The sequence below is a fragment of the Oncorhynchus mykiss genome, chromosome 12 (genome assembly GCF_057628025.1).
Source record: "Oncorhynchus mykiss isolate SJ-2025 chromosome 12, ASM5762802v1, whole genome shotgun sequence".
NCBI classification, from domain to species: domain Eukaryota; kingdom Metazoa; phylum Chordata; class Actinopteri; order Salmoniformes; family Salmonidae; genus Oncorhynchus; species Oncorhynchus mykiss.
In genome coordinates, this window is record NC_143033.1 from 20,077,844 (window position 1) to 20,104,507 (window position 26,664).

The following is a 26,664-nucleotide window of genomic DNA, read 5'->3' on the forward strand; positions in this document are numbered from 1 at the left end:
AAAGACCATCCTCCATCCTCTCTCCTCCATAACTTGGAAAGGTTGAGTGGTCGAGGATTGTGTCAATTCGTTAGTAGTCACATAGGCAGTGGTGGAAAAAGTTCTCAAATGTTATACTTGAGTAAAAGTAAAGACACCTTAATAGAAAATTACTCAAGTAAAAGTGAAAATCACCCAGTAAAATAGTACTTGAGTAAAAGTCTAAATGTATTTGGTTTTCAATATACTTAAGTATCAAAAGTCAATGGAATTGCTAAAATATACTTAAGTATCAAAAGTAAATGTATGAATTATTTCAAATTCCTCATATTATGCAAACCAGACGGGTAGCCAGGAGCACACTACAACTCTCAGACATTAATTTACAAACAAAGCATTTGTGTTTAGTGAGTCCGCCAGACAAGAGGCAGTTGGGATGAACAGGGATGTTCTCTTGACAATTGCGTGAATTGGACGAGTACTTTTGGGTGTCAGGGAAAAGTAAATTATTTTCTTCAGGAATGTAGTGAAGTAAAAGTTGTCCGAAATAGTAAAATAAAGTACTTAAGTAGTTAATGTATATCCTCCAACGGAATAATTTGGAAATCTGCCAAACCCCCATATTGTTTTATCTATAAAATGTCTTGCACAACTAATTTCATTAGTTTTGATCACAATATGGGATCCACCCCTGTAAACATCATTTTGCCTAAGGACCATCTCATTTCATGCAAGCGCATTCACGTTCACTCTCCTCGATCAACTTTGACCAAAATCAAAAGTAGGCGAGAGAGCACGCAGTAGGTAAGCCTGGCTTATTGATAAAGGGCCAAGGTAGCAGGCTAGGGAAGGCTCAAGGATTCTGGATAGCACTAACCTTTTAGAAACGCATACACTACCCATCATCCCCAGCTGCCATTACACAAACCAGGAAGAACCAAGGACGTGACGCTAATTCTTCCATGGTACACGGTAGCTGTATTTTACAATATCATAACTGTGGTACTGTGATTTTGGCTGGATCCTTAACAGTCGAATGGTAAGATAATTAAGCGTACCAGAAACACTGCGTGTGCGCGAGTCGTGGGTCGCTTATGTTAGCGAACATTTCTCAATGGTCGTTTGTTGCTATTAAGTATTATTTCGACGGGGCCCCAAACGCGGTAAAATATCAAAGGGCAAGGCAAATGAAGCGTTAGCCTGTGAAATTAGATTATTTTTTGTTTTTTAACAAGTGTGAAAGCGTCTTTGCTTTTTTGTTATTGATTAAACTACCATACCAGCTAAATACGTTGTGTGAGTTACCGTAGCAAGGAAGGTGGCGCTGTCTTTTCTAAATTAACTTGAGTGAATTCTTACATGGGCTTACATTTCTTTAGTTACTGTAATGACCCTACACTGGTGATATCTCTCTCAATTTTAATTCAATTTCAAATTAAGGGGCTTTATTGGCATGGGAAACATATGTTTACATTGCCAAAGCAAGTAAAATATATAAACAAATGTAAGATAACCAAAGAATTTGCAGTAAACATTACACAAACAAAAGTTCCAAAATAATAAAGACATTTCAAATGTAATTGTCTATATACAGTGTTGTAATGATGTTCAATTAGTTAAAGTACACAGGGAAAATATATAAAATATAGGTTGTATTTACAATGGTGTTTGTTCTTCACTGGTTGCCCTTGTAGCAACAGGTCACAAATCTGGCTGCTGTGATTGCACACTGTGAACATGGGAGTTTATCAAAATTGGAAATGTTTTCTATTTCTTTGTGGCTCTGTGAAATCTGTCTCTATGGTCATACATTTGGCTGGGGGTTAGGAAGTGCAGCTCAGTTTCCACCTCTTTTTGGGTGCAGTGTGTACATAGCCTGTCTTCTCTTGAGAGCCAGCTCTTGCTTTCTTATGGAATGTTTGGGAATCGCTTCCTTTTAGGTGGTTGTAGAATTTAACTGCTCTTTTCTAGATTTTGATCATAAGCAGGTATCTGCTTAATTCTGCTCTGCATGCATTATTTGGTGTTTTACGTTGTATACTGAGGATATTTTTTGCAAAATTCTGCATGCAGAGTCTTAACTTGTGTATGATAGGGCAACGGTGTCTAGATGGCATTTGTATTCCCTGTTTCACCCCCCTGGCCCACTGGAAAGAAATGTGTGTTTTTTGACCATTTTTAGCCGTTTTAGTTTTTCAATTAGGGTGTACGTGGTGAATATGTAGTAGCCACATAGCTTGTGCGCGAGTCGTGGTTCGCTTATCTTTGCTAGCTAGTATTTCTGATAGGTCGTTTGCTGCTATTATTTATTATTTCAACGGGGCCCCAAACGCGGTAAAAACCTCCAAGGCAAATGAAGCATTAGCCTGTGAAATTAGATTCATTTTTATTGTTTAACAAGTGTGAAAGCGGCTTGTGTTTTTTGCCAGTTTTAACCGTACACTTGTTGTTTGTATACATGGATTTTATGACGTCAGATGTTTTTCCCCCCAACACCACTTTGTCAATTTGTATAGCAGACCCTCATGCCAAATTGAGTTGAAAGCTTTTTGAAATCAACAAAGCATGGGTGAATACGTGGTCTGCCCTACTGTAATTTGTTAAAAAGCCAATTTGACATTTGCTCAGTATGTTGTTTTCACTGAGGAAATGTATGAGTCTGATGTTAATGATAATGTAGAGGATTTTCCCAAGGTTGCTTTTGATACATATCCCCAGGTAGTTATTGGGATTGGGGAGATAGTCCTTGGTTCCAAATATTGGGGTGACAGCTGAGGATGATGTTTAAGTATAGCCAATTGGAATTTGTGGTCTGTATATTTTATCATTTCATTTAGGATACCATCAACCCCACAGGTATTTTGGGGTTGGAGGGTTTGTATTTTGTCGAGTAGTTTTTTTCAATGTAATTACCAGAACCCACTGGATTCTCCAGTCTTTAAAAGTTGATTCTAAGATTTGTATTTGATCATACATATGTTTTTGTTCTTTGTTTGTTATAGAGCCAAAAAGATTGGAGAAGTGGTTTATCCATTCATCTCCGTTTTGGATAGATAACTCTTCGTGTTGTTTTATTATTTTCCAAGTGGTTATATTATTCAATTACATTGAGATGATTTCTGACGTGCTTTTCCTTTTTGTTTTCGTGATTTGCCATAGTTTTTCTGGGTCTGTATTAGGGATGCACGATATATCGGTGAACATGTCGGAATCGGACGAAAATTAGCTAAAAATGCTAACATCAGTATCGGCCGATGTCTAGTTTAACGCCCTGACGTGCAAAACTGATGTCAAAGCTGACGTGCATACTTATATAGCGTAGGTACATGACGTAATGACGCCACGTAAAATTTTGCGCTATAAGTGCAACACCGCATTCCTAAACTAGCCCACAATGTCTGCAGTGTGGATCGAGCAGTCATTTGAAAGAGTAACAACATTTCAATGAGACAACTCAAAGGCAAAATCCATTCCAATGACCAGTAGAACCTGCAGTCATTTTCATTATTCTTAGCAATGATTTAGGAATCCTTGGGCCTCCCGGGTGGCGCAGTGTCGTAACCGGCTGCGACCGGGAGGTCCGTGGGGCGACGTACAATTGGCATAGCGTCGTCCGGGTTAGGGAGGGTTTGGCCGGTAGGGATATCCTTGTCTCATTGCGCACCAGCGACTCCTGTGGCGGACCGGGCACAGTGCACGCTAACCAAGGTTGCCAGGTGCACGGTGTTTCCTCTGACACATTGGTGCGGCTGGCTTCCTGGTTGGATGTGCGCTGTGTTAAGAAGCAGTGCGGCTTGGTTGGGTTGTGTATTGGACGCATGACTTTCAATCTTCGTCTCTCTCGAGCCTGTACAGGAGTTGTAGCGATGAGACAGGATAGTAGCTACTAACAATTGGATACCACGAAATTGGGGAGAAAAAGGGGGTAAAATTCAAAAAACAAAACAAAAAAAGGAATCCGTGTGAGTAAGTATTAGCTAGGTTGCCACTTGTTTTGAAATTGAACTTCAGTTCATGAAAATACATAGCTTGCCAACCCTGTTGCCCAAAGCTAACGTTATAAGCAGGCAGCTAGCTAGTGAGGCTCGAATGGACATGGTTATGTGTTGTGAAGCTAGCCACAATAAGGATTATGCACAATAGTGGAATTTGCGGTTTGCCTTCAAAATACACGTTTGTCATTGACAGTAATGCAAATTAATATAAATAGTAGAATTATGCCAAAATGTTATTTTGAAGGCTAACTGCAAAGTCCACTGTTGTGGTTTATACTTATTGTGGCTAGCTTCACATAGATGTGTCTGACCACCATTAATCAAATAAGAACTGTCTTATAAATTAGGGTTATTTTAGATGATGACACCTAGCTATATTGTTAGCTAGCTAACAAAAGCCACTGAAACAAATTGTCAATTTGCTATGTTTTTGGGGAAGAACATTGTTTGCATCCATGAACTAGCTTTTTTTTAATGACCAGCACTAAGTGCGTGAGACAACTTTACCAGCATCATAGCATACGTATCGATGAATCGTTGTGACATGAAATATGAGTGATAGTGTAATAACTATGTAAAAAATGTATGAACCCGTTAAATTATTATGTGACGAGCAGTCATATTCAGGTCCTGATTGGTCAACAAACTTATTTGACACGTCAAATAGTGTTAAATAGTATATTTTTTGACACACAAAGACCCAAACGGCGTTCCATAGAAATGGTTGAGAATGACACGACTGAACAAATTAACAACGAAACAAACAGCACAGAAAGTAAGTGAAAGAAATAGGTGCCAACAAAATAACTTGTTGGTCAGTGTGGTTGTGTGTGTGTGTGTGTAACCTTTATTTAACTAGGAAAGTCGGTAAAGAACAAATTCTTATTTACAATGACGGCCTACACTGGCCAAACCCGGATGATGCTGGGCCAATTGTGCGCTGCCCTATGGGACTCCCAATCACGGCCGGATTTGATACAGCCTGGATTCGAACCAGGGACTGTAGTGACGCCTCTTGCACTGAGATGCAGTGCCTTAGACCGCTGCGTCCATTTGTGTGTATGTTAACTATTTAACTGGACTAGAATGCTTAAGGCTGCTAAGATTTTAAATATTGGGTTTTTGGCAAGGAAAATATTGAGTATCGGTGCATCACTAGTCTATGTTTTTGGTTAGATAGGTTTCTCAATTTCTTACTTTGGTTTTTGCATACTTCATCAAACCATTTGTCAAGGGTTTGAATTTGTGGTTACCTTATTGGTTTTTGGCATATTTCCCCACTGTTTTCCTTCCATCTATAGCATTTCTTAATATTTTTATGTTCCTATGGCTTTGATGACTCATGATTTGAGCAAAGCTCTGTTCAAATAGTGTGCTTTTTCTGTGATCTATTAGGGGTGTCAGTGGACTGACTGTGAAAGCTCGGAGTCTCTGGGTTAGGGTCAGTGATAAAGTAGTACTACTGCCAAGAGATGAGCTATAGGTGTACCTACCATAGGAGTCCCCTCGAAGCCTACCATTGACCATGTACATACCCAGCGTCTGACAGAGCTGCAGGAGTTGTGACCAGTTTTTGTTGGTTATGTTGTCGTAGTTCTTTCTAGGGGGGCATAAGGGGGAGGGATTGCTGTCACCTCCAGGCAGGTGTTTGTCCCCCTGTGTGCTGAGGGTGTCGGGTTCTGGAATTTAGGTTGCCACAGTCTAGTACATGTCCCGAGCCTGGAAATTGTTGATTGCCCCCTCTAGGACGGAGAAGCTGTCATTGTTATAGGTAGCACACATGAGGACATTTATCTCTGTTGAGATAATTTCCTTATTAATTTCTAGCCAGATATAAAATGTTCCTGTTTGATTAATTTAATAGTGTGGGTTAGGTCTGCTCTATACCAAATTAGCATAGGTGGATGGGACTACCAGATCTCTCTAACCTAGAGGGCAACCAGTTGGTCTGTCTCCTTTATACCATGTTTCTTGTAGGATGGAAATGTCTGTATTTCCAATTTCTTTGAAGTCTGGGTTCCTTTTGGCCAAAGGCAGATGACCTTAGATCTTGTATATTCCAGGATGAGATAGTAAAAGCTTTGTGTTCCATACTGTCTAGTGTGGTTTAGGCACGGACCATCGCAGTAGGTGTGAGCAGAGCATGTTGAGCATCTGATACATACCTCTTAGGTCGCAGGATGGGGCTTGGGTGGGTGTATTAGTGCAGGTTGGGCCTGTTGCGCTGCTCACTGCCTGAGCATATGTCCTGTCATGTTGAGGTCCTTGTGGGAGGGGCTAGCTAATGCCAATTAGCTGGCCCTGCAATGGCTTATATTATGACATTGTTTTACCACAATCATATTCATTCATTCCATTTTTTGGTTTGTTATTGTAAACGTTTGTTTTATGTAGAGCAGAACGTTCCCATTCTCATTTAATCATGCCCTAAAGGAAGAAAACAAAAGACCCTTTCAGACTCACAGACCAATAGGTCTTTTGTAGGAGACTACTCATGTCTTTGGAAGCCAATGAAAATGGGTTCATTATTTTCTCAAGTAATTGACAGAGGGGGAGGGGAGTGTGTGTCACTCAGTGAACATTATGCTCTGCCTGAAACTTTCAAAAGTAGAGCTACTAGTTGTCTCTCTTAGGAGTACATACACATTTGTTTAGACCATGCAATATTACTTTGATGTGAATTTTTCTTTTACACCCATCTATTGAATAGTCTTGGGATTTATTTGAAGGATTTCTCTTTTCAGTAACTGCTGCTGGTTTCGAGAGCAATAAGAGAGGCAGTCAGGATGAGTGGGGCAGCGCTGGGCATTGAGATAGTGGTGGTGTTCTTCCTGGCTCTGTTCCTGCTGCATCGCTATGCAGACTTCCGTAAGCAGCAGAGGATGGTGCTGTTTGGCACCTTACTGGCCTGGTACCTGTGTTTCCTCATCGTCTTCATTCTTCCTCTGGACATCAGCACGGTTAGTACTATTGCCCTCATTCACCACCAAAACCCCATCTTATCCATTCTCTTTTTCAAGAAACACCTAACTTGGATGAAAATGGTGACCAGTAACTTGGTGTGTCTGTGTGTTTGCAGACCTTACTGATATCAAATACAATTTTATTTGTCACATGCTTTGTAAATAACAGGTGTGGACTTACGGTGAAATGCTTACTTACGGGCCCTTCCCAACAATGCAAAGAGAAAGGAAATAATAGAAACACAATCAGTAATGATAACTTGGCTCCATATACACAAGGTACTAGTACCAAGTCAATGTGCAGGGGTACGAAGTAATTGAGGTAGATTGGTACATATAACTAGGAATAAAATGACTAACAGCAGCATATGTGATGAGTCAAAGTTTGTGCAAAAAGGGTTCCTGCAGATAGTATGGGTAGCTATTTAATTAACTATTTAACTAAACCATTTAGCATTTTTATGGATTGGGGATAGAAGCTGTTCAGGTTCCTGTTGGTTCCAGACTTGATGCATCTGTACCGCTTTCCATGCGGTAGCAGAGAGAACAGTCTAGGGCTTTGGTGGCTGGAGTCTTTAACAATTTTTAGGGCCTTATCTTCCTTTGTCTGTGTTTGTTTGGACCTTTCAGACGATCTACAAGCAGTGTAAGATTGATCATGAAGAACATGCCTCCGTATCCCTGGTGACCGCACTGATATCCAATCAAACTGCAGGAAACTCCACCACGGCCACACCCACTAAAAGGTTAGTGCCTGAGACCCTTAGTGCCTGAGACCCTTAGTGCCTAAGCCCTAGGGTCTGAGCCCTAGGGTTCACGTGTCATAGGATTAGGTTCAGCACTCAGGGTCATGACATGACAGGTCAGAGGTAAGGATTTGGTTGAACAAAACACTAGCATGTACAGTAGTTACCAAAGACCAGGGAAGAGGGTCCTAGACAGAATCATAAGGCAGGAACCATTGCTGTAATTCAAAACATGAGACTGTTTTAGCTGTCTTCTCAAAATGGTTTCGCACAAGCTGATCTAAATGGGATTATCAAGCAGATTTTGTTTATGTGCTGTCACACATTCATTTGCAACAGCTAAAAGTCCACTCTCTTCCCATTGTGAAATGTCAAGTACATTGGGTCCTTTTTATACTGAACAAAAATATAAACGCAACATGAAACAATTTAACTGAGTTACAGTTCATATTAGGAAATCAGTGATTTTAAATAAATTCATTAGGCCCTAATATATGGATTTCACGACTGGGAATACAGATATGCATATGTTGGTCCCACAATGGGCATCAGGATCTCATCACAGTGATTTTGTGCATTCAAATGGCCATCGATAAAATGCAATTGTGTTCGTTGTCTGTAGCTTATGCCTGCCCATACCATAACCCCACCACCACCATGGTGTACTCTGTTCACAACATTGACATCAGAAAACCGCACGCCTCCACGACGCCATACACGTTGTCTGTGGTTGAGGCCGGTTGGACTAACTGCCAAATTCTCTAAAACAAAGTCGGAGGAGGCTTATGGTAGAGAAATTAACATTAAATTCCTTAGCAACAGCTCTGGTGGACATTCCTGTGTCAGTATGCCAATTGCACACTCCCTCAACTTGAGACATCTGTGGTATTGACATTTACTGTGGTATTTACATGTTGCATTTATTTATTTTTTCCAATGTAGTTTTGCTTGACTGTCATTATGTACAGTGTTTTCTCCCAGACAGTCTGATATATTATCCTGATAGTCTATACAAGGCAAACATTGGAGTTTCATTGCTTGACAATGAAGATCAACGTTTGTGCTTTGCTCCTGTATCTATTTGTTTGATTCCTCCTAAATAGGTCACGATCAGTATAGAATTAGGCAGTAGCTTTTGTCATTTCATTCCCCTCCAGATGTTAATTTCTTCAATGTTTCCAGACCTTGCTAACTGCATATCAACACTGTTTGTATGTTTTCCATGACAGTGTTCCAAAGGTGTGTTACAAGCCGTGGAGCTACATTCCAGATGGAATCATGCCTGTGTTCTGGAGGGTTGTTTACTGGACCTCTCAGTGTCTCACCTGGTGAGTGCTTGACACTGTTTGGCCTTGTATTTAATTGTACTGGGAACACTACTGATCAGAACTGGTCTCTAAGTTTGTTCATTTTGACTGATATACTAAGAGACAGACAGACCTTCCTTACTAAGTCAACTATCTGCTTCTGTCCGTACTAGAAATGTTATCTTAAAACACACCAAAAAAGCTTTACAGCTGACTTAATCCAGATCTTGTTGTCTTTGCAGGCTGCTGCTGCCCTTCATGCAATCCTATGCACGCTCGGGGGGCTTCTCCATCACTGGGAAAATAAAGACGGCACTGATAGAGAATGCCATTTATTACGGCACATACCTGCTCATCTTCGGATCGCTGCTTATCTACGTGGCCGTTCACCCTCAGTGGCACCTCTCCTGGTGAGTGCACAGCAACATGGACAAATTAGACTTGGAAAGTGTGCTTTTACCATTCCGCATTTAACCTCATTGTTCTCTATACAACACAGTACTAATATACACTGCTCAAAAAAATAAAGGGAACACTTAAACAACACAATATAAATCCAAGTCAATCACACTTCTGTGAAATCAAACTGTCCACTTAGGAAGCAACACTGATTGACAATACATTTCACATGCTGTTGTGCAAATGGAATAGACAACAGGTGGACATTATAGGCAATTAGCAAGACACCCCCAATAAAGGAGTGGTTCTGCAGGTGGGGACCACAGACCACTTCTCAGTTCCTATGCTTCCTGGCTGATGTTTTGGTCACTTTTGAAGTGAGACAGAGTCTACAACCCACACAAGTGGCTCAGGTAGTGCAGCTCATCCAGGATGGCACATCAATGCGAGGTGTGGCAAGAAGGTTTGCTGTGTCTGTCAGCGCAGTGTCCAGAGCATGGAGGCGCTACCAGGAGACAGGCCAGTACATCAGGAGACGTGGAGGAGGCCGTAGGAGGGCAACAACCTAGCAGCAGGACCGCTACCTCCGCCTTTGTGCAAGGAGGAGCAGGAGGAGCACTGCCAGAGCACTGCAAAATGACCTCCAGCAGGCCACAAATGTGCATGTGTCTGCTCAAACGGTCAGAAACAGACTCCATGAGGGTGGTATGAGGGCCCGACGTCCACAGGTGGGGGTTGTGGTTACAGCCCAACACCGTGCAGGACGTTTTTCATTTGCCAGAGAATACCAAGATTGGCAAATTCGCCACTGGCGCCCTGTGCTCTTCACAGATGAAAGCAGGTTCACACTGAGCACATGTGACAGTCTGGAGACGCCGTGGAGAACATTCTGCTGCCTGCAACATCCTCCAGCATGACCGGTTTGGCGGTGGGTCAGTCATGGTGTGGGGTAGCATTTCTTTGGGGGGGCCGCACAGCCCTCCATGTGCTCGCCAGAGGTAGCCTGACTGCCATTAGGTACCGAGATTAGATCCTCAGACCCCTTGTGAGACCATATGCTGGTGCGGTTGGCCCTGGGTTCCTCCTAATGCAAGACAATGCTAGACCTCATGTGGCTGGAGTGTGTCAGCAGTTCCTGCAAGAGGAAGGCATTGATGCTATGTACTGGCCTGCCCGTTCCCCAGACTTGAATCCAATTGAGCACATCTGGGACATCATGTCTCGCTCCATCCACCACGTTGCACCACAGACTGTCCAGGAGTTGGCAAATGCTTTAGTCCAGGTCTGGGAGGAGATTCCTCAGGAGACCATCCGCCACCTCATCAGGAGCATGCCCAGGCGTTGTAGGGAGGTCATACAGGCACGTGGAAGCCACACACACACTACTGAGCCTCATTTTGTCTTGTTTTAAGGACATTACATCAAAGTTGGATCAGCCTGTAGTGTGGTTTTCCACTTTCATTTTTGAGTGTGACTCCAAATCCAGACCTCCATGGGTTGATAAATTTGATTTCCATTGATCATTTTTGTGTGATTTTGTTGTCGGCACATTCAACTATGTAAAGAAAAAAGTATTTAATAAGGATATTTCATTCATTCAGATCTAGGATGTGTTATTTTAGTGTTTAGTGTTCCCTTTATTTGAGCAGTGTAGAAAGGTAATTAGAAGGAACCATGTATGTCTTTGTCTCACTTAAATCTGGTTTGGTCTGTCCCTTTGTCTCTCTCAGGTATGAGCTCCAGACAATAGGCATCACTGCAGCCAACACCTGGGGCCTGTTCCTGCTGGTGCTGTTGCTAGGTTATGGCCTAGTAGAGATTCCGCGCTCGTATTGGAACGCCTCGCGGCAGGGTCACCTGCTCGTCAAGACTTACTTCAAGGCAGCCAAGCTGATGACAGAGAAGGCTGATGCAGAGGAGAATCTAGAGGACGTCATGGAGGTAGGGAATGGTTCCTGCTCTGACTACAACATTTAAACATTATAGTGGTCTGTTTCTTAGAAACTGAGTTGAATTGTGTTTAATTGATGTCCTTCTCTATTTGCTGTTGATCTGTTTTAGGAAGTGAGAAAAGTCCAAGAATCCATCAAGTATAACCACCCACTGAGGAAGTACATCGATACTATTCTTAGAAAGGCAAGATTAAAAGACAAATCATCAAACAAAGAAACAATGGAGCCCAACTCCACAATGTTATTGAATGTGATGTGTGCACTCTCTCTATGTGCTTAAAGTGAGGATTAAACAAGTGAGGAATGTGAATTGTTTTTTTTATCCCCTCATCAATCTCTACACAATACCCCATAATGACAAAGCAAAACCAGGTTTTTAGACATTTTTGTTCATTTATGATTTTTTAAAACTATCACATTAACATAAGTATTCAGACCCTTTATTCAGTACTTTGTTGAAGCACATTTGGCAGCGATTACAGCCTCAAGGCTTGAGTATGACGCTACAAGCTTGGCACATGTGTATTTGGGGAGTTTCTCCCATTCTTCTCTGCAGATCCGCTCAAGCTCTGTCGGGTTAGATGGGGAGTGTTGCTGCACAGCTATTTTCAGGTCTCTCCAGAGATGATCGATCAGGTTCAAGTCCAGGCTCTGGTTGGGCCACTCAAGGGCATTCAGAGACTTGTCCCGAAGCCACTTCTGCGTTGTCCTGGCTGTGTGCTTAGGGTCGTTGTCCTGTTGGAAGGTGAACCTTCGCCCCAGTCTGAGGTCCTGAGCAGGTTTTCATCAAGGATTCTCTGTACTTTGCTCCGTTCATCTTTCCCTCGATCCTTCCTCTGAAAAACAAACCCAGAGCATGATGCTGCCACCACCATGCTTCACCATCGGGATGGTGCCAGGTTTTCTCCGGGCGTGACGCTTGGCATTCTGGCCAAATAGTTCAATCTTGGATTCATCAGACCAGAGAATCTTGTTTCTCATCGTCTGAGAGTCTTTAGGTGCCTTTTGGCATACTCCAAGTGGGCTGTCATGTTCCTTTTACTGAGGACTGGCTTCCGTCTGCCCACTCTACCATAAAGGCCTGATTGGTGGAGAGCTGCAGACAGGCTTGTCCTTCTGGAAAGTTCTCCCATCTCTGCAGAGGAACTCTAGAGCTCTGTCAGTGACCATCAGGTTCTTGGTCACCTCCCTAACCAAGACCCTTCTCCCCCGATTGCTTCGTTTGGCTGAGTGGCCAGCTCTAGGAAGAAAATACTTTATTTTTTGGTACCCTTCCCCAGATCTGTGCCTCGACACAATCCTGTCTCTGAGCTCTACAGACAACTCCTTCAACTCCATGGCTTAGTTTTTGATCTGACATGCACTGTCAACTGTGGGAGCTATATATAGACAGGTTCACACCATGTAACACACCATGTAAATAACTTTTTATTTATTTAATTTTTTATATATATTGATCTAATGTGTACCTTTCCAACTCCTGTCCAATCAATTAAATTGACCACAGGTGGACTCCAAGTTGTAGAAACATCTCAATGGAAACAGGATGCACCGGAGGTCAATTTCAAGTCTCATAGCAAAGGGTCTGAATACGTATGTAAATTAAAAATGTATCTTATTTGTAATTATAGTGTCTTGTGTGTAGATTGAAAGATTTTTTTAAAAGTCAATTTTAGAATGAGGCTGTAATTTAACAACATTTGGAAAAATTCAAGGGGTCTGAATACTTTCCGAAGGCACAGTATCTGTCTATGATCCTAACAGAGTTTTCTCTCTTAGTGCCCTGTGGAGTACCAGGAGAAGATGGGCAGAAACATGGATGACTATGAGGACTTTGATGACAAACAGAACACCTATCCTAGTGAGAAGAACCTGGTGAAGCTTCACAAACAGGTATATTTAAGAAATGTACACATTATTAGCTAGTCAACAGTTGTATTTCGCGATTTTGTGTTTTTTGTCGTATTGCTGACTATATCCAGACTTCTTTAAAGGGTCAATCCATTTTGAGTTCAGTCACTTTTTGACAGCACCCCGTTTGATTTCAATGAAACCTTCCATACATACTAGAGGTCGACCGATTATGATTTTTCAACACCGGTACCGATTATTGGAGGACAAAATAAGCCGATACCGATTTAATCGGGCGATTTTATTTATTATTTAAAAAAAATGTGTAATAATGACAATTACAACAATACTGAATGAACACTTATTTTAACTTAATATAAACATCAATAAAATGAATTTAGCCTCAAATAAATAGTGAAACATGTTCAATTTGGTTTAAATAATGCAAAAACAAAGTGTTGGAGAAGAAAGTAAAAGTGCAATATGTGCCATGTAAGAAAGCTAACGTTTAAGTTCCTTGCTCAGAACATGAGAACATATGAAAGCTGGCGGTTCCTTTTCACATGAGTCTTCAATATCCCCAGGTAAGAAGTTTTAAGTTGTAGTTATTATAGGACTATTTCTCTCTATACGATTTGTATTTCATATACCTTTTGACTATTGGATTTTCTTGTAGGCACTATAGTATTGCCAGTAACAGTATAGCTTCTGTCCCTCTCCTCGCTCCTACCTGGGCTCAAAGCAGGAACACAACGACAACAGCCACCCTCGAAGCAGCATAACCCATGTAGAGCAAGGGGAACAACTACTCCAAGTCTCAGAGCGAGTGACGTTTGAAACGCTATTAGCACGCACCCCGTTAACTAGCTAGCCATTTCACATCACATCGTTACACCAGCCTAATCTCGGTAGTTGTTAGGCTTGAAGTCATAAACAGCAGAGCTGCTGGCAAAACGCATGAAAGTGCTGTTTGAATTAATGCTTATGAGCCTGCTGCTGCCTACCATCGCTCAGTCAGACTGCTCTATCAAATCATAGACTTAATTATAATAACACACAAATACTGGTCAAATCCGGAAACTATCATCTCAAAAACAAGCCATTTATTATTTCAGTGAAATACGGAACCGTTACGTATTTTATTTAACAGGTGGTATCCATCAGTCTAAATATTCCTGTTACATTGCACAACCTTCAATGTTATGTCATAATTACGTAAAATTCTGGCAAATTAGTTCGCAATGAGCCAGGCGGCCCAAACCGTTGCATATACCCTGACTCTGTTGCATATACCCTGCGTGCGCAAGAGAAGTGACACAATTTCACCTGTTTAATATTGCCTGCTAACCTGTATTTCTTTTAGCTAAATATGCAGGTTTAGAAATATACTTCTGTGTATTGATTTTAAGAAAGGCATTGGTGTTTATGGTTAGGTACACGTTGGAGCAATGACAGTCCTTTTTCGCGAATGCGCACTGCATCGATTTATATGCAACACAGGACACGCTACATGAACTAGTAATATCATCAACCATGTGTAGTTATAACTAGTGATAATGATTGATTAAGTTTAATGCTAGCTAGCAACTTACCTTGGCTTCGTACTGCATTCGCGTAACAGGCGGGCTCCTCGTGAGGCAGGTGACAAGGTAAAAATCTGTCGTTCTGCTCCTGAACAAGGCAGTTACCCACCGTTCCTAGGCCGTCATTGAAAATAAGAATGTGTTCTTAACTGACTTGCCTAGTTAAATAAAGATTAAATAAAGGTGTAAAAATGTTTTTTTTATTTTTTTTTTAATATCGCCGTCCAAAATGACAGATTTCGATTCTTATGAAAACTTGAAATCGGCCCTAATTAATCGGCCATTCCGATTAATCGGTCAACCTCTAATACATCCAGTATGTGGACACTCCTTAAAATGAGTGGATTCGGCTATTTCAGACACACCCGTTGCTACAGGTCTATAAAATGGAGCACACCCATGCAATCTCCATAGACAATCATTGGCAGTAGAATGTCCTTACTGAAGAGCTCAGTGACTTTCAACGCGGCACTGTCATAGGATGCCACCTTTCCAACAAGTCGATACATCCAATTTCTGCCCTGCTAGACTTGCCCCGGTCTACTAAGTGCTGTTATTGTGAAATGGTAACATCTAGGAGCAAGAACGGGACCGCTGAAGCGCAAGGAGCGTAAACACCGACTACTGAGGTCCAAACTGCATCTGGAACCATGTCAGCACAATAACTGGTGGAAGATGAATAATTGTCTGGGGCAATGACATTCTAGACGTTTCTGTGCTTCCAACTTTGTGGCAAACGTTTGAGAAAGGCCCTTTCCTGTTTCCTGCATGACAATGCCCCAGTGCACAAAGTGAGGTCCATCCAGAAATGGTATGTCGAGATCAGAGTGGCCTGCTCAGAACACCATTTGGATAAATTGGAACACCGACTTCGATCCTGGCTTGATCGCCCAACATCAGTGCCCAACCGTACGAATGCTCTTGTGGCTAAATGGAAGTAAGTCCCCGCAACAATGTCCCAACATCTCGTGGAAAGCTTTCCCAGAAGAGTGGAGGCTGTTATAGCAACAATGGGGCACCAACTGTATATTAATGCCCGTGATTTTGAAATGAGATGTTCGACGAACAGGTGTCCACCTACTTTTGGTCATGTAGTGTAGGAATGTCGTTTTTAAATTTAAACTTTCAAAGTGTACCACAAAGATGGTTGGTCTAAACTAAGAAAATGAATGGTTGTGTTCATATAGATAATAGAATAGACATGACCATTTTTAAGTTGACAGATGGTGGGTGGACCGGCAGCCTTCTTTGTGGTAGTAATGAAATGTTATAATTTAAATTTCAATTGTGTATCAGCTGAATTGCAGTGATCTAAAGGGATAAGTCCATTCTAGGAATTATTTTTCTATGATTGAAATGACACCCGATGGCAGACACCCAATGGCAGGCACAACTCAAAAACCACAGCTGATGTAAAGTAGGGTCCAAGATACAACAAATGTGAATATGGAAAAAAAATGGGAGTTTACACGTTTTTAGATAATTTACGTTAAATGTGAAATGTAATTTGTATGGAAAAAAAACATTGTTTTCAAGAAATTATAACATGGTTTGACAACCCTGTTTGTAAGCTTTTAAATTATATCAAACTCAACCGTTTATCTTTTCCAGTGATGAAGACATGGATGTGTCATGGTATGGTTGGGTATGCAAAATGGGTTAACTTTAAGCACCTCTATCTCCTAAATGCTTTGCCATTTAGGAGATAGAGGTGCTTAAAGTTAACCAATGCTTTCACATTTAGGTCTAAAAAGTAACTTTCTGACAACTTCCATGGGGAAACATGTATGTAAAGTTTGTAATTTTTTTTTTTTTAACAATAAATCAAAAGGGATGCTGTCAAAAAGTGATTAAATGCAAATGGATTTATGGGGATTCCGAGTGGCTCAGCGGTCTAAGACACTGCATCTCAGTGCTAGAGGCGTCACTACAGACACCCTGGTTCGAATCCAGGCTGTATCACAACCGGCCATCATTGGGAGTCCCATAAGGTGGCGCACAATTGGCCCAGCGTCGTCCGGGTTTGGCCGGTGTAGGCCCTCATTGTAAATAAGAACTTGTACTTAACTGACTTGCCTAGTTAAATACAAATTTACTCTAAACCCTAGTTTGAGGATGTGGTTCTTTTGTGAATGGTCAGGTGATCTACGCAGTGCAGAGGCACAACAGGACCCATGTCCAGTGGCAGATCCTCCTGCAGCAGGCTATGCACCTGGAGGACGTGGCCAAGAATGAGACCAGCTCAGCCCACCAGTTTGTTCACAGCTTCCCCTCCACAGAACCAACTAGCTGGCTCAGCCCATACACTCCTACTGTAGGTGGGTCACACAGATTCTCACAGTTCACAGCTGGGTCAACTCTACAACTGAGGGTTCACTCACACCTACAAACAAAGCACGAAGCAGGTTGAACTTCTTTAGGAAAACAGCCCTAATGTTGCAAACATCATCATTATGTTGTCATCTAGAATCACACTTATTTATTTTCCAAGCAATCGTGCAACATATTTTACATACAGCAGGTTTTTAAAGGATCAAAGAGTTTAGTCTGCATCGTGTTTTCATTTTTACCATCGACAAAATGATTCCCATAATGGTATTGTCACAGCCCTACAGTCTTCCATTCCTCTCCTCACATAGAATTTTACTCAATTTCTAAGATCCTTGGAGAGCTCTGTGTTTTTATGTTGTTGTTCTCCAGAATGGTACTGGGAGTGCCTGCTGAGACAGTGGTTCTACCGGCTGCTGGCTGTGTTGCTGTCTCTGTTCTCTGTGGGTGTGGTGTGGTCTGAGTGCACCTTCTTCAGCACCCGGCCCGTCCTCTCACTCTTCGCTGTCTTCATCCAGCTCGCTGAGAGAGACTACAACTACTTGTATATCGAGGTGAGACGCCAATGGAAAGCAATTGCACCAATTAGTACAGTAGTACACCGGTATCTGGTAATATCTGTATAGAAAAGTTGCACACTACATGCTCCCAAAAACATTGTTATCTGATCAAATCAACATCCGGTGGGTTTCTGTTGTGTATGCATAATTCAATTAGAGGTTGTCGGGTCTCCCACATAAAGGTTATTGTTTTGTCCACTAGATGGCGTGCTTCATCACCATCTTCTTCCTGTGTACCTGCGTTTACTCCACTGTGTTCCGGATCCGAGTGTTCAACTACTACTACCTGGCCTCACACCACCAGACTGACGCCTACAGCCTGCAGTTCAGTGGCATGTGAGTGGGTGGGAGAGCGACGTGAATAGAGGAATGTGGTTCTGATTAGACAGCATTAGCTAAGTATTGATCTCGTAAACAGATATATTTAAACATAACTGGTACCGTCAAATCTGTCGGGAAGGAATGGGATGTGTGGGATTACAAGTAGTAGTATTTCCTGTGTTTGGGTTTTTCGTTGCTGATTATTTGGATAAATTGCGATTTCATAGGTGTTTGCGTCTTTCGAATTTCGAGAGGGGGGGGCTTTCAAAGAGTGTGTGGAGCTCCCCGTTCCGTTCCGCTCCTCGTTCTTTCATCTCTTCTCTTAACATGTATGGACCCTAACTTAATTGAGCAGCTGACCAATTACGTGAGACTTTAGTTCTGGTTTAACCATGATTAGCTAAGTATTAAAGAGACAAAACGTCTGTCGAAATCATGTATATGGTAAAAATTGAGGAAATTTATGTTCAGAAAGTGGTGTGTATTTTTGGTTTGGCTGTATCTGTGGACAGAACTAAACTAAAAAAGAAATGTCCCTTTTTTCAGGACCCTGTCATTCAAAGATAAATTGTAGAAATCCAAATAACCTCATAGATCTTCATTGTAAAGGGTTCAAACACTGAACATGCACCTGTGGAACGGTCGTTAAGAGACTAACAGCTTACAGACGGTAGGCAATTAAGGTCACAGTTATGAAAATTTAGGACACTAAAGAGGCCTTTCTACTGACTCTGAAAAACACCAAAAGAAAGATGCCCGGCTCATCTGCCTGAATGTGCCTTAGGCATGCTGCAAGGAGGCATGATGACTGCAGATGTGGCCAGGGCAATACATTGCAATGTCTGTACTGTGAGACGCATAAGACAGCGCTACAGGGAGACAGGACGGACAGCTGATCGTCCTCGCAGTGGCAGACCACGTGTAACAACACCTGCACAAGATCGGTACATCCGAACATCACACCTGCGGGACAGGTACAGGATGGCAACAACTGCCCGAGTTACACCAGGAACGCACAATCCCTCCATCAGTGCTCAGACTGTCCGCAATAGGCTAAGAGGCTGGTCTGAGGGCTTGTAGGGCTGTTGTAAGGCAGGTCCTTACCAGACATCACCGGCAACAACGTCGCCTATGGGCACAAACCCACCGTTGCTGGACCAGACAGGACTGGCAAAAAGTGCTCTTCACTGACGAGTCGCATTTTTGATGGTCGGATTTGCGTTTATCGTCGAAGGAATGAGCATTACACCGAGGCCTGTACTCTGGAGCGGGATCGATATGGAGGTGGATAGTCAATCATGGTCTGGGGCAGTGTGTCATATCGTAATCGGACTGAGTTTGTTGTCATTGCAGGCAATATCAACGCTGTGCGTTACAGGGAAGACATCCTCCTCCCTCATGTGGTACCCTTCCTACAGTCTCATCTTGACATGACCCTCCAGCATGACAATGCCACCAGCCATACTGCTCGTTCTGTGTGTGATTTCCTGCAAGACAGGAATGTCAGTGTTCTGCCATGGCCAGCGAAGAGCCTGGATCTCAATCCCTTTGAGCACGTCTGGGACCTGTTGGATCGGAGGGTGAGGGCTAGGACCATTCCCCCCCCATAAATGTCTGGGAACTTGCAGGTGCCTTGGTGGAAGAGTGGGGTAACATCACACAACAACAACTGTCAAATCTGGTGCAGTCCATGAGGAGGAGATGCACTGCCGTACTTAATGCAGCTGGTGGCCACACCAGATACTGACTGTTACTTTTGATTTTTGACCCTCCATTTGTTCAGGGACACATTCCATTTCTGTTCATCACATGTCTGTGGAACCTGTTCAGTTTGTCTCAGTTGTTGAATCTTGTTATGTTCCTACAAATATTTACACATGTTAAGTTTGCTGAAAATAAATGCACTTGGCAGTGAGAGGATTTTTTTTTTTTTTGTTGCTGAGTTTATATTGTATTTGGACAGCTGTATTTTGCACTAGGTATATGTTTGTAACATGATATAATGTTAAATGTCTAATGTAGTCTTGTTGCTCTTTAGGCTGTTCTGCCGTCTGACCCCTCCTCTGTGTCTGAACTTCCTGGGTCTGATCCACATGGACTCTGCCATCTCCCATCAACTGAAGGAGCAGACGGCCTACACCTCTGTAAGACACAGCACATCCTTCTGACACTGATGGAACATATTCGTTGCTGTATCATCAATATGAGGAAAATAACATGTCACTCCTCTGCAGATCATGGGTTCCATGAGGGTCCTATCGTTCATCGCTAATGGCTTCTATATCTACTACCCCATGCTTATATTGCTGCTCTGTATTGCTACCTACTTCAGGTGAGTCTAGCCTGCTGTTTAGATTATGAAATGACAATACATTCGTGGTGTAGACAAACACATCAATAATACTACGATACAGAATATCAACTTTCTCTTCTACAAGGAGTACTCCACCAATGACCCAAAAGGATTATCAGCATGCATAAGTTAGCCCTAAATATTTCTAAAACTAAAAGCATTGTATTTGGAACAAAACTAAACACTGAACCTCAACTAAATATTGTAATAAATCATATGGAAATTGAGCAAGTTGAGATGACTAAACTGCTTGGAGTAACCCTAGATTGTAAACTGTCATGGTCAAAACATATTGATGCAGTAGTAGTTAAGATGGGGAGAAGTCTGTCTATAATAAAGCGATGCTCTGCCTTAACAACACTATCAACAAGGCAGGCCCTAGTTTTGTCGCACCTGGACTACTGGTCAATCGTGTGGTCAGGTGCCACAAAAAAGGACTTAGGAAAATTCCAGTTGGCTCAGAACAGGGCAGCACAGCTGGCTCTTGGATGTACACAAATAGCTAATATTAATAATATGCTTGTCAATCTCTCCTGGCTGAAAGTGGAGGAGCGATTGACTTCATCACTACTTTTATTTATGAGAGGTATTGACATGTTGAATGCACCGAGCTGTCTGTCTAAACTACTGGCACACAGCTCGGACACCTATACATACCCCACAAGACATGCCACAAGTGGTCTCTTCATAGTCCCCTAGTCCAGAAGACTATGGGAGGCACACAGTACTACATAGAGCCATGACTACATTGAACTTTATTCCACATCAAGAAACTCATGCCAGCAGTAAAATTAGATTTTTAAAATACGGATAAAAAAAACACCTTATGGAACAGCGGGGACTGTGAAGCAACACAAACATTGGCACAAACACATAGACACACGATTAACATACGCACTATACATACACATGGATTTAGTACTGTAGATATGTGGTAGTGGTGGAGTAGGGGCTTGAGGGCACACAGTGTGTTGTGAAATCTGTGAATGTATTAAAATGTTTTTAAAATTGTATAAACTGCCTTCATTTTGCTGGACCCCAGGAAGAGTAGCTGCTGCTTTGGCAGGAACTAATGGGGATCCATAATAAATACAAATGCATACATACTGTGCAAGAACAAGTATTTATTTATGACAGATCATCACTGATTCTGTATGACCCCTTTAGCCTGGGTACCCGCTGTCTGAACCTCCTGGGCTTTCAGCAGTTCGTGGGAGACAATGAAATGACCTCTGACCTGATTGATGAGGGCAAGGAGCTCATTCGACGAGGTTTGTCCCCCACTTGATCTGAATGAAAACCATTTGACAGTGGAAGAAATTTGTGTTGTCAACTCAACCCACTGATTTCTCTGTGTTTCTGACAGAGAAAAGAAAGCGCCAAAGGACAGAGGATGGAGAGAACCGGCGAAGGGTGAGTCCCTAGATAAAATGTTCCATGCCCTTTTTAGTATATGTTGGTTGTTATTTTTGCAGAGTAACGGATCAAGGCGTTAACGTCAGGCTTGTGCCTGTGTTTTAGGAGTGGAAGGAGCGTTATGGTAACACTCGGGAAGACACTGCCAGGAACAGGAATAGAAATGAAGCTGCAGAAATGACGGAGACCAACTACTCTGATACTGTGCCTATCCCTAACACTAGTCCTAACAGACGTAAGTGATTGGTCGCAAAACCTACTTACATTACATTGTGCTTGTTTTCTACACTTAAGCTAGATTTTACTCATTGCTTTTGTTAAACAATGAATCAATGTTTTGTTTGCTCTCGTAGAGTCATGGCTTATCTTGATGACACGAAGGATACACCCCAACTTAATAAAATAAATAAGTCCCTTATTACATGTATCTGAATTGAACTGCGGAAGGCAGTTGCTTTTAGTTTTAGAAATATTTAGGGCTAACTTATGCATGCTGATAATCCTTTTGGGTCATTGGTGGAGTACTCCTTGTAGAAGAGAAAGTTGATATTCTGTATCATAGTATTATTGATGTGTTTGTCTACACCACGAATGTATTGTCATTTCATAATCTAAACAGCAGGATAGACTCACCTGAAGTAGGTAGCAAGTGTAATTGTTTTTTTCTTCAACAGAGGTGAAGTACTCTCGGACTGGCAGAGGAACAGAGAGAGATTCTATAGAACTTCTCGAGGACGCAGAGCCTTTGGACTTCAATGCAGAGACTCTTTCAGACGACCCTCTTGAAGCAGACTCCACCAGGTAAGAGGTCCTCCACTCCCCACTTTATCTAAATAAGTGTGTTAGTTTCACTTTCTGCTCTGCTGTGGCTGATACCTGTAAGCAAATAACACAGTGTGTGCTGTTAAACATATATGTGTTCTGTGCCTCTCCATTTTGCAGGCATGTACCAGGCAGGTACCTGTCCATGTCCTCGTCACGGAGCAGAATCTTTGATGATGTTTGAGAAGAGTAGCGAGGGAGAGTCGAAGGAATAGGAAAGCTAAATATTGCACATTAATTTTCATCCTCCACTCATCCACGTTGTAGGGAAGACAATACGAAGGAGAGAGACTCTCAGGCTCTGTGAATGTAGCACGACCTCTTATCTTCCACTCCACTGTTGGCATGATGTATCTGCTGCTACTTGTCTCCAATAGCTTGTCTTCTGTCAGAACACTCCAGTGGCTGTTGATATACACTTCCCCATTAGACCGATAGCTGTCCTCCCCTGTGCAGCATGTCATGAATGCAGATCCGTACCCCATTTGGGCTCATCACTTTCTCATCCGTTAAACCACTTCGTCATTTCTGTTATTACTTATGCATGAATTTCCGTTCAAGGTCCTCTTCCTGTGGTATCCCCTGTGATCTTTACAATGGATGTACAAAGTGTCTTACCTCAAAAATCTGGTTGATGGGCTGATTACATTGTTCATCATTTTGATGAGAAGATAAGTAATTACTACTAATTTAAGGATATTTTTGGAGGAAGACTTTAAAATGTAAAAATTTAAAATGTATGAAGTTGTATTTAACCCACTACAAATTACTAACTTTCTACTTATTTAACTGTCAGGAAAATAGAAATAGTGGATAAAATTCCCAATGTTTCAATGGAGCGGCAGGTAGTCTAGTGGTTAGAGCGTTGGACTAACTAACTGAAAGGTTGCAAGATCAAATCCCCAAGCTGACAAGGTAAAAATCTGTCGTTCTGCCCCTGAACGAGGCAGTTAACCCACTGTTCCTAGGCCGTCATTGAAAATAAGAATTTGTTCTTAACTGACCTGCCTAGTTAAATAAAGGTTAAAATTATTATATATATTTTTTTAAATGAGTCTTGTTGCCAGTCTTGTCCTATTCTGGTATATGGACGGAAGGACCGTTGCTTAGGTCTATTTCGAAAGCTGCTACCATAGAAACTGAGTGTACCGTATTTAGACCCACAGTCCTCTATTTAATGTGCAATCTATGTGATCCAGCCCACACTGAGTTAACTCAATTAACAGTGTTTGTACTGCCCATAGATCCTGCCCTGAGATACAGTATTTGTTCTTATCGTTCACTTGAATTGATGTGAGATTTGTGCAAATTGGATCTCAAGTTGGAATTTGGCTCATAATGCTCGAGATGTTGTTGAAATTGGTCAACTAATACAGCCGATACTAAAAAAACGATTTACCATTGCTCTTAATTGAGATATGTTCTATTCCGAGTGTCAAAATGACCTTAAGTTTGTTTGAAAATAGTTTTTGTGGATTCTGTTGAAAGGCCTGTTTAAAAGTAATGTTCTATATTGTGTCATTAGCGATTAACTGCTTGACATAAGTAACGCCTTATTTATTGTCAAACTATTTGAATTTTAGGTGTTAAATTATCTACTGAAGTCTTTTTGGGATATCATTGTGCCATATTATTTTGTTTATTTGACTGCATTACAAAAATGGCAAAGGCATATTTTTTCCAGTTATGATTTCATTATTTTTGGTTTAATTACTTGGATCAAGTGAACTTTTTTTAAATGTATTGCATTGAAATATTTATTCTTACGTTGTTCAAGAGGTCTTGCTGGAAGGAACTGTGAAGCAACAGGTCATTGTGTCACTGAAATACATTGTCCTAGAAATATGACTTCATATTGTGTCAACTTGAAACTACTGTAACTGTATGAGCTTGGTTGGATGAGGAATTCAGGTAAAAACGGTCAGAAGCATGCAGGTTAAATGCATGGTATTCACCATTTTGAAGGAGTTGGACAATTATTATAAAATTGTAATCTGTTGTAAATAATATTTTAGATTTAACCAGTCCCCCGTCTCTCAATGTATTTGTTAATGATGCTCTCTTATTTAAAATTGTATTATATGGTTCTATTAATCTAGCAGACAAAGGTCAACACATGTACAACATGTTATTTATTCTAAATTAATTTAACTGCATCTGTTAAGGTCACTGGTAACCATGGGCTAAAAAAATAGTCTTGTCAGGTTAGATGCCCCTTGAACTCCTTACAATCTCTTTTTGTAAAAAGTAAGAAATTAATTAAATTTATGCTCCCCAACTTTTGTATAATTTCAGCCACTAGTTTTGAAAGTGGTTCGCCCAAGTTAAACAGGTCCCAGTTTGTGTACTACGTAATCCAATTTTGTCATCCATTTTGTATGTTACATTCTGATTTTGTATTTTTTGTTGTAATTCCTATATGTTATGAATACAATATGTTACAAAATGTGTTGTGCTTAAGATCCTGGACTGCATCTTTTAAAGTAAAGTTCCTAATGAATTATACAGACGTGTAGTGTTATTGAGATACTTTTGGTCATGTAGTGTATGTGGAAACCTGTTCGTCGAACATCTCATTTCAAAATCATGGGCATTAATATGGAGTTAGTCCCCCCCCCCCCTCCCCCTTGAGGCTATAACAGCCTCCACTCTTCTTGGAAGGCTTTCCACTAGATGTTGGAACCAGTGGTGTAAAGTACTTTCAAGTATTTTTACTTAAATTGTTTTTTGGTATCTACTTCACTATTTATATTTTTTACAACTTTAACTTCACTTACATTCCTAAAGAAAATAATTTACTTTGTACTCGTTACATTTTGAATGCTTAGCAGGACAGGAACATGGTCCAATTCACACACGTATCAATAGAACATCCCTGGTCATCCATACTGCCTCTTATCTGGCGGACTCGCTAAACACATGCTTTGTTTGTAAATTATGTCTGCATGTTGTACTGTGCCCCTGGCTATCCGTAAATTAAAAAAAACAAAAATTGTGCCATCTGGATTGCTTAATATTAGCAATTTGAAATGATTTATACTTGTTTTTTTGTTTTTTTACATTTAAAACCAAGTACTTTTAGACTTAAGTAATATTTTACTGGGTGACTTTTACTTGTCATTTTCTATTAAGGGATCTTTACTTTTACTCTATGGTAATTGGGTAATTTTTTTCCACCACTGGTTGGAATATTGCTGCCATTCAGCCATGAGCATGAGTGTGGTCAGGCACTGATGTTGGGTGATTAGGCCTGGCTCACAGTCAGCGTTTCAATTTATCTCAAAGGTGTTTGATGGGGTTGAGGTCAGAGCTCTGTGCAGGCCAGTTAAGTTCTTCCACACTGATCTCGACAAACCATTTCTTTCCACTGCTCCAGACTCCAATTGTGGTGAGCTTTACACCTCTCCAGCCAATGCTTAGCATTGCACATGGTGATCTTAGGCTTGTGTGCAGCTGCGCTGCCATGAAAACCCATTTCATGAAGCTCCTGACGAACAGTTATTGTGCTGATGTTGCTTCCAGAGGCAGTTTGGAACTCCGTAGTGACTGTTGCAACAGAGGACCCTATTTTGTTCGCTCTTCAGCACTCAGCGGTCCCTTTCTGTGAACTTGTGTGGCCTATAACATTGCGTTGTTACTCCTAAACATTTCCACTTCACAACAACATCCTATGACCGTGCCATGTTGAAAGTCACTGAGCTCTTTAGTAAGGCCATTCTACTGCCAATATTTGTCTATTGAGATTGCATGGCTGTGTGCTTGATTTTATACGCCTGTCAGCAATGGGCGTGGCTGAAAAATACGAATCCACTAATTTGAAGGGGTGTCCACATACTTTTGTGTGTGTATATATATATATATATATATATATATATATATGTTGATAGGTAACCTCACACTGATTTTGGTGAAGATGTTTGGTTTTTCTTTATTTCATTTTCCCTGCACATGTACTCTGATGCTGGAATGTTATAATTTATTAAACCCTGGTGTTGGTCCTCTTTTTTTTTTTTTTGACTAAAATAGCATGTATTATACCACTGTTGTGCAAAGAAATAAACTAAAGCATCCTTAAATTATGTATTCGGC

The 26,664-nt window shown here is 41.3% G+C and overlaps 1 protein-coding gene across 3 annotated transcripts; it reads left to right on the forward strand.

Moving 5' to 3' along the window:
• The first annotated feature begins 856 nt into the window (after positions 1–856).
• On the forward strand, positions 857–26,651 carry LOC110537140 (G protein-coupled receptor-associated protein LMBRD2B). Of its 3 annotated transcripts, none has more exons than XM_021622944.3 (18): positions 857–944; positions 6,719–6,934; positions 7,568–7,683; positions 8,913–9,011; positions 9,233–9,400; positions 11,120–11,330; positions 11,451–11,525; positions 13,121–13,234; positions 16,916–17,093; positions 17,476–17,657; positions 17,866–17,999; positions 20,023–20,128; positions 20,219–20,316; positions 21,505–21,608; positions 21,704–21,750; positions 21,859–21,988; positions 22,428–22,554; positions 22,696–26,651. In XM_021622944.3, the coding sequence occupies exons 2-18, from the start codon at positions 6,761–6,763 to the stop codon at positions 22,757–22,759; spliced, it is 2,127 nt and encodes a 708-aa protein (XP_021478619.3). In that variant the 5' UTR covers positions 857–944; positions 6,719–6,760; the 3' UTR covers positions 22,760–26,651. The 3 variants fall into 3 exon arrangements, with proteins under 3 accessions (XP_021478619.3, XP_021478618.3, XP_090048080.1); XM_021622943.3 differs by having other exon boundaries at positions 897–1,018; XM_090191954.1 differs by lacking the exons at positions 17,476–17,657; positions 17,866–17,999; positions 20,023–20,128; ... (4 more) ...; positions 22,428–22,554; positions 22,696–26,651 and having other exon boundaries at positions 897–1,018; positions 16,916–17,327.
• Positions 26,652–26,664: the final 13 nt, after the last annotated feature.